Below are 10,435 nucleotides of genomic sequence, written 5' to 3' on the forward strand. Positions count from 1 at the left end.
ATGGCGTTCTTCAATGACACGCAGGTCATACAAAAAATAAAGACAACTCCTATGGCTCCTGCCGGTTGTCATACTCATCGACATACAAGTCATGATTCCTATTACAAGAACATGATCTCATACATCACAATATATCATTCATCATTCATCACAACTTCTGGCCATATCACATCACATGACAATTGCTACAAAAACAAGTTAGACGTCCTCTAATTGTTGTTGCATCTTTTACGTGGCTGCAATTGGGTTCTAGCAAGAACGTTTTCTTACCTACGAATAACCACAATATGATTTTGTCAACTTCTATTTACCCTTCATAAGGACCCTTTTCGTCGAATCCGCTCCAACTAAAGTGGGAGAGACAGACACCCGCTAGCCACCTTATGCAACTAGTGCATGTCAGTCGGTGGAACCTGTCTCACGTAAGCGTACGTGTAAGGTCGGTCCGGGCCGCTTCATCCCAAAATATCGCTGAAGCAAGAAAAGACTAGTAGCAGCAAGCAAGTTGACAAGATCTACGCCCACAAAAAATTTTGTGTTCTACTCGTGCAATAGAGAACTACGCATAGACCTAGCTCATGATGCCACTGTTGGGGAACGTTGCAGAAAATAAAATTTTTCCTACGGTTTCACCAAGATCCATCTATGAGTTCATCTAAGCAATGAGTGATAGGAGTGCATCTACATACCTTTGTAGATCGCGAGCGGAAGCTTTCAAGAGAAAGGGGATGATGGAGTCATACTCGCCGTGATCCAAATCACCGATGACCAAGTGCCAAACGGACAGCACCTCCGTGTTCAACACACGTACGGAGCAGATGACGTCTCCTCCTTCTTGATCCAGCAAGGGGGAAGGAGAGGTTGAGGAAGAAGACTCCAGCAGCAGCACGACGACGTGGTGGTGGTGGAGAGGCAGTACTCCGATAGGGCTTCGCCAAGCACTTAACGGAGGAGGAGAGGTGTTGGGGAGGGGAGGGGCTGCGCCTTGGATCAGGTGTTCAGCCCTCCCCTCGCCCCTCTATTTATAGGGGAAGGGGGAAGGGGGCCGACCCCCTCTAGATGAGATTTAGAGGGAGGGGGGGCGGCCAGGGAGGGGGCTTGCCCCCCAAGCAAAGGGAGGCGCCCCTTTAGGGTTTCCCCCCAACCCTAGGCGCATGGGCCCAAGGGGAGGGCGCCCAGCCCTCCAGGGGATGGTTCCCTGCCCCCTACGGCCCATGAGGCCCACTGAGAGAGGTGGCCCCTCACGGTGGACCCCCGGAACCCCTCCGGTGGACCCGGTACAATACCGATATGCCCCCGAAACCTTCCGGTGACCGTATGACAACTTCCCATATATAAATCTTCACCTCCGGACCATTCCGGAACTCCTCGTGACGTCCGGGATCTCATCCGGGACTCCGAACAACATTCGGTAATCACATACAAGTCTTCCTAATAACCCTAGCGTCACCGAACCTTAAGTGTGTAGACCCTATGGGTTCGGGAGACATGCAGACATGACCGAGACGGCTCTCCGGTCAATAACCAACAGCGGGATCTGGATACCCATGTTGGCTCCCACATGCTCCTCGATGATTTCATCGGATGAACCACAATGTCGAGGATTCAATCAACCCCGTATACAATTCCCTCTATCAAACGGTACGTTACTTGCGCGAGACTCGATCCTCGGTATCCCAATACCTCGTTCAGTCTCATTACCGGCAAGTCACGTTACTCGTACCATAATGCATGATCCCGTGACCAAACACTTGGTCACTTTGAGCTCATTATGATGATGCATTACCGAGTGGGCCCAGAGATACCTCTCCGTCATACGGAGTGACAAATCCCAGTCTCGACCCGTGTCAACCCAACAGACACTTTCAGAGATACCTGTAGTGCACTTTTATAGTCACCCAGTTATGTTGTGATGTTTGGTACACCCAAAGTACTCCTACGGTATCCGGGAGTTACACGATCTCATGGTCTAAGGAAAAGATACTTGACATTGGAAAAGCTCTAGCAAAACGAACTACACGATCTTGTGCTATGCTTAGGATTGGGTCTTGTCCATCACATCATTCTCCTAATGATGTGATCCCGTTATCAACGACATCCAATGTCCATAGTCAGGAAACCATGACTATCTGTTGATCAACGAGCTAGTCAACTAGTGGCTTACTAGGGACATATTATGGTCTATGTATTCACACGTGTATTACGATTTCCGGATAATACAATTATAGCATGAATAAAGACAATTATCATGAACAAGGAAATATAATGATAATCCTTTTATTATTGCCTCTAGGGCATATTTCCAACAAGCCATGCTTACCTCGACAAAACCCTCGTCATCAGAGGCGAGGCAACAGTAACCAGCCCCCGACAAGACCCCCAAGCGGTAGGGCCGGCTGTCGACCAATGAGCCAGCAGCCGGCGGGACCCACCAGTCGGCGGCCCCCAGCAGCCGGTGGTCATAGACACCAACGGCTAGGGCCCACGCCCAGCTGAATTACCATTGTACCCCCGAGGGGTAGGCCTATATAAACCCCCCGGGACACCCATGCAAAGGGTTGATCTTAGAGTTTTAGACACCACTATAGGGAGAGGAGAGAGCTAGCCTTGCCCTTCTTCCTCCTTCCACCGAACATCTCAAGGAGCCTCTTGTAGCTTCTTGTTGATCTAGTGATCATGCGGAGACCCCGCAGAGCAGGAGTAGGGGTATTATCTCCACGGAGAGCCCCCACCCTAGGTAAGATCCGCCGGCGTGCATGTCTTCGCCTCATCCCGTTTCCAGGCACCGGCGATGTCTTACTGGCTCCCACATAGATAAGTCATCCATTGACATATGTCGCACCTACCACCCGGCACGTGGTGAAGTATTCTTAAAGGTATAAAGTTGCTAAAAGAAGGAGTTGTCTAGAGGATTGGTTCTGGAGAAAAGGTGAGTATTTGGACAGACCCTTGGATCCCACGAGGTGACACCCGCAGACCTCGCGCTTGCCGAGGTAGCATCCTGGTAGATAAGGTTTTTGACCTAATGGACCCCGTAACTGAATCTTGGGACAATGAGTTGGTCAGGGAGCTGTTCTGTGCAGAAGACGCGAGGGAGATCTTAGCTATTCCTGTGAGGAGCGGAATGCTTCCTTCTTTTCTACCAGCATCTCTGTTGTTGTCGGTATAGAGGAAAGTCTTCAATCCCTTGAGAGAGAGAGAGAGAAAGAAAATGCTAATAAAATATACCTAGCATGACACATCAGCTATGGCATCTCAGCCTGTCCACTTGCTAGTCAAGGAAAATAGCACTCTGTTTCGTGGGCGTCTTTTGTTGCTTAACGAGTTCAACCAAGTTCAATAAACTGTTCATCCTCAATCTAGCTTTAGTGTTAGCCAGGCATAGGCATGTCAGGCAACGATGTCCTCAGAATTCGATCTTAAGTGTCAATTGAAAAAGGAAATTTGGTTGAAACGGTGAAAAGATATAGGACATGCATGTACTATGTCACCTTTTGTCCCTGGAATGTGATTTTGAAATTAAGTTGAACTTTGAAAACTTGGTCATTTAAAAGATTATCTTCATTTGCAATATCAAAAACCAAATACATATTATTGGATGTGTAATGAGACATATTGTCATATTATATTTACATAATTATTTAAAAAACATATAGTTTTCTCAATAAATTTGGTTAAACTTTTACAAAGTTTGATTTCTAAAAAGATCCTTAAGCACTACATTGTGGAACAAAAGTAGTAACATTTTGCATAGTTAGAGCATCTAGACTTGGCGAATCCGCTCTCCGTAAACGTTTGCGGAGGCACCCGAACGCGACCCCGGACAGCGTCAGACGGCCCCTCAAGAGTCCCGCGAGACAACTACACTCCTCATTTCAAAACCTTCAAACCCGTGACCATTGATCATATAGCACAAATTCATCACCATTTCAACAATTCAAACAATGCAACAAAGCAAAGTGAACCACAATTCAACAGTGAACAAATGCCAAAAATGAAATTCAACTTCCGAACTCTGTCCAACCAACATGATGAATCAAAATGTAGAGGCACCACTGTCATGCTGGTGTCACCAACTGATGGGACCGATGAGATTGCCAACCCCTTCCTCGCGAGGATGGGGCGTCATAAGCTTTGTACTAGTCAATTAGTTCAGAGCTGCGTTACGCAAAATATGTCCAAACGAGCTTCTGTACTTTTGGAAAAACTAATTATGCCCATGTTATACATGTGCCGATGAACTTGTAATTTGTACGGAACTACTTCAAAGATCCTTTAAAAGCAGCAATTGTTGCATGTGTCTTCATTTTTGGAGAATACTATCATATATTAGGAGAATCACTACATCTATATTGTGTTTCATCTATCTTGTATTCGCTTGAAGAAATATTAGGTGAATAATCGAATATACAAGTTAACTAAAAATGCTCAAAAACAAAAACCATATGGGCGATGGTGTGTGTGCTAGGTCCTTGAAAGATCCCTCCATTTCAACATACAACGTGAATAGACTGTTTTTAGACTCAACTCCACATCATTTGATCAAGTTTATATAACGAGGTATGTACATATATAATACCAAATATTACATATTATTTAACCAAGGGAGTAGCATTTTGCATAGTCATAGATTATACCTTCACCACCACTAGTCAATCTTGAAGAGTTCTTAAAATCTTTCGCTTGTTAATACAAATTTTGCCAACTCACACTTTTTTAGGCTATTTATTTAGTTTTTTTTTCAAGAGTTTGGACTTTTTTGTTATATATGGTTCTGTCTTGGGCTAACCTGCCGTGGCCCATGGGCCTATTTCGGCCCTTTTCCTCTAGGGTTAGCCGGTTAGGTCAAGGTCTCTCATCCTTTCCCCACCTCACCTCACCTCTATTAATACCCGCCGCCGCCGATCCTATCCCCATCACCTCATCCCATCCCGCCGGCGAAGGCTCCCCACCACCACCAAACCCTAGATTACAGTAGATAGATCTCGTTCTCCGGCGGCGGCGAAGATGGTGTGCATCCGGCAGGCGACGATCGACGACCTGCTGGCGATGCAGGCGTGCAACCTGATGTGCCTGCCGGAGAACTACCAGATGAAGTACTACTTCTACCACATGCTGTCGTGGCCGCAGCTGCTGTTCGTCGCCGAGGACTACGGCGGCCGCATCGTCGGCTACGTGCTGGCCAAGATGGAGGAGGACCCCTCGGAGCCCTGCCACGGCCACATCACCTCGCTCGCCGTGCTCCGCTCCCACCGCAAGCTCGGCCTCGCCACCAAGCTCATGTCGGCGGCCCAGGCCGCCATGGACCAGGTCTTCGGCGCCGAGTACGTCTCGCTCCACGTCCGCCGCTCCAACCGCGCCGCCTTCAACCTCTACACCTCCACCCTCGGCTACCAGATCCACGACATCGAGGCCAAGTACTACGCCGACGGCGAGGACGCCTACGACATGCGCAAGATGCTGCGCCAGCCCGTGCCCAAGAAGCACCACCACCACCACCACGCCGGCGGCGGCTGCTGCTCCCACGACGCTCCTGCTGCCGCGGCGGCCGGCTCGTCCCCAGCGTCCGCTTCGCCGGAGAAGTAGGCCGACTCATTAGATGGTAAGCTGCTGCCTCATCTCGATCTGTTAATTTTTGCAGAATTAGCTCCAGAAAATTAAATTGATGCTTGTTGTAACCCTGTTATTTAGTCTCGATTATTCAAATCTTGCTGTTGGATCTTGGATTTTGCTAGGAAAATTAAGTTGATGTCTGTGTCAAGTTTGCTTTCCTACTGAATTGAATACTGCTGTGCGATGAACATCATAGCCAAATCTTGCTGTTGGAACTTGTGTGTGCGGCGCCTCTCTCACCTTTGGCTTCTTGAGATTGACCTTTCTCAAAGTTGCCCAGTCATGGTGGCGCATAGTGATCACTGGCCGGTTTAACGTGGGAGCTAGCAGTTTGTTGCCATGCTTCCAAAATCTCTCGCCACATCTCCTGTTATCATAACAACAATACTTTTTTGATCTCATGTGGTTTGATGGGCATTCATCAGTTCTGACCTTATGCTTACCGTGCTCCGGTGCCTCTCTCACCTTTGGCATCTTGAGATTGTTCTTTCTCAAAGTTGCCCAGTCATAGTGGCACATAGTGATTCCTGGTGAGTTTAACGTGGGAGGTCACTCTTTATGGTTATGCTTCCAAAATCTCTCGCTACAACTGTTTGATTAAAACACTTCTCTTTACATTGCTTGTGATTATAGTGGTTATGAAAATCTAAATTGAGACCTGAATTTGTTGCTTGCTGCATGCTAATCTAAGTTTTGTCAATGATGATTATGTCTGCAAAATGTATGCTCTGTGGATTCGAGCCCCTGTTTCAGGGAGAACCTCTTGATGAAGCAGATATAATATGGCATCAATTGACAAATCTGAGACATATTGTAGCATTGTTCTGCTTATTGCCTTGTTATTTTAGTTGTTAAATGTACTGAGTTGTGACTTCTGATTTTGCAACTATCTTTGTTGCCTTCACCTTAATCAGCATTTGCTAAAGTTTTGCCAATGATGATTCTGTCTGCAAAATGGATGCTCTGTGGATTCAAGCCCCTGTTTCAGGGAGAACCTCTTGATGAAGCAGATATAATATGACATCAATTGACAAATCTGAGACATCTTGTAGCATTGTTCTGCTTATTGCCTGGTTATTTTAGTAGTTAGAATGTATTGAGGTGTTTACATCTGATTTTGCAACTATCTCTGTTGCCTGATACCTTACCCATCATTTGCTTAAGTTTTGCCAATGATGATTCTGTCTGCAAAATGGATGCTCTGTGGATTCAAGCCCCTGTTTCAGGGAGAACCTCTTGATGAAGCAGATATAATGTGACATCAATTGACAAATCTGAGACAATAGTATAATACTGTGCTAGTAGATTGAATTGAGTATTGAGTTTTTATTTAGCTCGTTTGTTGCATGATATGTATAAATTATTTGTGGTTTTCCTATGATGATTCTGTCTGCAAAATGGATGCCCTGTGGACTCAAGCCCCTGTATCAGGGAGAACCTCTTGAGAAAGCAGATGTAAAATGACATCAAATGACAAATCTGAGGTGTTCCATTTTGTGCTTCCTAGTATCATGTCATCAATTGATAAATTTGAGGTATTCCATGACGTTGTGCTTCCTGCTGAAGCAAAAGGCTATGATGAGAAAAGTCATGCACCACTCTGAAGAGATTCATCTCTTTGTGCTGATAAACAAACTTACAACCCATTTTACATCTGAGCCACCTCTTGGTACCTACTTTTGTATGTCTTCTTTATTTGCTTTTCATGTCATAGATGGTAGTTACCAGTTTGGGGAAATAATGTACAGAACCAGATGATGAGGGTTGCCCAAGTGCAATCCTACCATGATGCGGACTGAAATTTCATTGAGGTCAAATACATTTGCCGCTGATGGTTCTTCTTTACAATTCTGCACATTTTGAATGCCAGTGCAGTTCTTGGTAACTTCTTTTGTGAACCTTGTTGCATTTCTTATGAATTATTTTGTGTTCTGTTGATATTTATGTTTGCGAAATAGGTGCTTTGTAGAATCCAAGGCTATGATGAGAAAAGTCATGCACCACTCTGAAGAGATTTATCTCCTTGTGCTGATAAACAAACTTACAACCCATTTTATATCTGAGCCGCCTCATGGTTTTGTATTTTCTGATCTGGTTAGACATATGTCCTATTGGTTTTTAAGAAACCAATTATTTTAAGGTAATAACTGGATTGGAGGGATATAATAACAGAACCAGATGATGAGGGTTGCCTATGAGTGATCCTACCATGATGCGGACTGAATTTACATTGAGGTCAATACATTTGCCGCTGATGGTTCTTTCCAATCCCCCCAATCTTGAATGGATTTTCCCCTTGGTTTTCCAGTGATGATAATGGCTATGATGAGAAAAGTCATGCACCACTCTGAAGAGATTTGTCTCTTTGTGCTGATAAATAAACTTACAACCCATTTTACTTCTGAGCCATCTCAGGACTTCGATTTTCTGATTTGTTTATTTGTTTTGAGAAACTGTTTCCAGCTTTGCATTTGTGAGAATACTGTAGTTTTGAAAATAAAAGTCTTGCTGTTAACTGGATTGGAGGAATAATGTAGAGAACCAGATGACGAGGGTTGCCTATGGGCGGTCCTACCATGATGCGGACTGAATTACATTGAGGTCAAAACATTTGCCGCTGATGGTTCTTTTTAATTGATTTTCCTCCCTATTTTGAATGTTCTATTCGATGGAACTTGTATCTGAATTACTTGGTTTTGCCAATGATGTTTCTGTCTGCAAAATGGATGCTTGAGCCCCTGTTTCAGGGAGAACCTCTCGAGACAATGACAACAATCGACAAGCCTGAGGCATTGTAAAACAAAAAAAAACATTTACTGGAGCTTGTATTTTTGGTTGCCTAATTAAGTGTTTCATCTCTTTTTTCTGAAATTGTAGACGCCAATCATGTAGTATCAGCTTTGCTTAGATGTGATTTCTCAAAGTATTTTGTTTTTCCTGATTGCAGAAAGCCATTTCAAAAACAAGGAGCTGCTGAACCTCCTGGATAATATGAATCATATGGTGCTCTCCTCTTGGATCTTGATTGTAGCCCCTGCTGTACCATTGATACAGAGAGAACATTGTACTGTGATTACTTTGGTCAGATCGCACACCTTTGGCCAGAATCCTTGTACTTCTTGTGAGACTTAATGACATGCACATATTTTAACTACCTCCCAATTGTTGCCTGAAATTTTGTGGGCAAATCGTGGCTGAAATGTGGACGGTTAGACTTGCAGAGGAGCACTCAATAAAATTTGTTTGGGGATGTCTTTTTGGCAAGATTTGATTTCATGTTGAACGGGATCAGTATGATAAGGTTAAGTTCATATTATGCATTGTGCCCTTGCCTGTGAACATGAAGCATATGGTGCTCTCTGCCCTTTTAGTGCCTGTGACAGGAGGGATAACACTCAAAAGTTAGATGCTGGGTCGTTTGGTGGCATCGATGTCTCGTTGGGCGGTCAGAAAATGCTCGCCTTCCATCTTCGCTGGGTTCGAAATCGTTTAAAGTTGAAAGCAGGTGAGTTCTGAGCGTTGCTTGTCTTTTTTTTTTATAAAAATCATTTTGTCAAACGTATTCTTTAATCTTTTTTAGTCATCTTGAGATTTACAAGTCACCTTAGGCGCCCTGACTCTGGTGGGTTGGGGATACCACAGTGCCTCTCACCATCGTTGATTGTCGAATATCCGACGAACTCATATCATCCATTTCAGATGGGTCATTTTTGCTCCTGCGACTCAACTACTTTTTACAATTGAGTCCTAAACTAGCTCGAGTCGTGAGGGACCAAACTAATGAAAACGGCAGCTCTATTTTCCAAAAACTTTAAGGTAAACGTTTAGGCCCGGCGCACCGGCCGAAGCATCGGCCGGTCGCGTCCACGCGCCACGCTCCCAACGAAGCAACCTGCTACACGTAGGATGCGGGGGCCCATCTACGCTGCCTCTCCCCTATTTCTTCCACCTCCCGCATCTTTGCTCTCCAGCGCGCCCACGGCTATTCCGCTTCTTCCCTTGCCCCCTCTTTGCTGATCCTCGCTGCTCCCCAGCGTGCCTGCGGCTATTCCGCTTCTCCCCCTCCGCCCTCTTTGCTGATCCCCGCGCGTGTTGCTAGCGCGCTCATGGCGGAGACCATGAATGACGACGAGGAAGGCACCGTGGCGTACTTTTGTCCATGTCCTCGTTTCCTCCCCTGCGGTCAAGTGCTGTGACCGGCTAGACCCGGAGCTACAACCACACCCGATTTTTGCTGGAACCGGTGACCGCGGCGAGGTGTCGGGTCATGGCGGCATTTTCGACTGGTGGACCGGGGGTGCTGCAACCGCAACCTGTTTTTGCTGGAACCGGCTAGGAGGTTTGCTGGAACCAGCACCAAAAAATGCTACTATTGGAGTTCGTCCTACTCAACCAGCGACACTTTGCTACAACCACATCCTATTTTTGCTACCACCGGCGACTTTTTTTGCTACATCCATGCACGGCGGCGTTGTTTGACGGTGGCGATGCCTTTTGTTTTGCTACAACTATCTAAGAGTTTTGCTGGAACCGGTGTACAAATTTGCCGGAACTAGCCTTTTCTTTTATTCGACGGTGACCATGGTGACCATGGCGACCACGGAGGTTGAGCTGATTTGCTGCAATCGGCAAACAAAAAGCTACCACCATTGAGCTGATTTGCTACGATAGGGAACGACGGAGCGCTCAGCGTACACCCGTGCAGGGAGCTTCAATGGCGAGGACGACGTGACGATGCACCTGAATGCTGCAAGTTGCAACACCCCGGTGAAAGAAGCTGCCACGGCGGCGAAGGGGTGCCGTGGCCATGCCTTGAGATGCG

At 46.0% G+C, this 10,435-nt stretch overlaps 1 protein-coding gene and 3 non-coding genes across 5 annotated transcripts; all 4 read left to right on the forward strand.

Moving 5' to 3' along the window:
- The first annotated feature begins 4,905 nt into the window (after positions 1 to 4,905).
- On the forward strand, positions 4,906 to 8,877 carry LOC123047227 (N-terminal acetyltransferase A complex catalytic subunit NAA10). Of its 2 annotated transcripts, XR_006422846.1 has the most exons (3): positions 4,906 to 5,602; positions 7,362 to 7,494; positions 8,561 to 8,877. XR_006422846.1 is itself a non-coding variant. In XM_044470728.1 (2 exons), exon 1 carries the CDS (start codon positions 5,008 to 5,010, stop codon positions 5,584 to 5,586), a length of 579 nt encoding a protein of 192 aa, XP_044326663.1. In that variant the 5' UTR covers positions 4,907 to 5,007; the 3' UTR covers positions 5,587 to 5,602; positions 8,561 to 8,877. The 2 variants fall into 2 exon arrangements, 1 of the variants encoding a protein (XP_044326663.1); XM_044470728.1 differs by lacking the exon at positions 7,362 to 7,494 and having other exon boundaries at positions 4,907 to 5,602.
- On the forward strand, positions 7,184 to 7,275 carry LOC123047821 (small nucleolar RNA Z221/R21b). Its single transcript, XR_006423172.1, has one exon. It is a non-coding gene; the product is annotated as a small nucleolar RNA Z221/R21b (small nucleolar RNA).
- Positions 7,589 to 7,680, forward strand: LOC123047822 (small nucleolar RNA Z221/R21b). The gene has a single exon (XR_006423173.1). It is a non-coding gene; the product is annotated as a small nucleolar RNA Z221/R21b (small nucleolar RNA).
- Positions 7,931 to 8,022, forward strand: LOC123047820 (small nucleolar RNA Z221/R21b). Its single transcript, XR_006423171.1, has one exon. It is a non-coding gene; the product is annotated as a small nucleolar RNA Z221/R21b (small nucleolar RNA).
- Positions 8,878 to 10,435: the final 1,558 nt, after the last annotated feature.

Source organism: Triticum aestivum, chromosome 2B, assembly GCF_018294505.1.
Source record: "Triticum aestivum cultivar Chinese Spring chromosome 2B, IWGSC CS RefSeq v2.1, whole genome shotgun sequence".
Lineage (NCBI taxonomy): Eukaryota > Viridiplantae > Streptophyta > Magnoliopsida > Poales > Poaceae > Triticum > Triticum aestivum.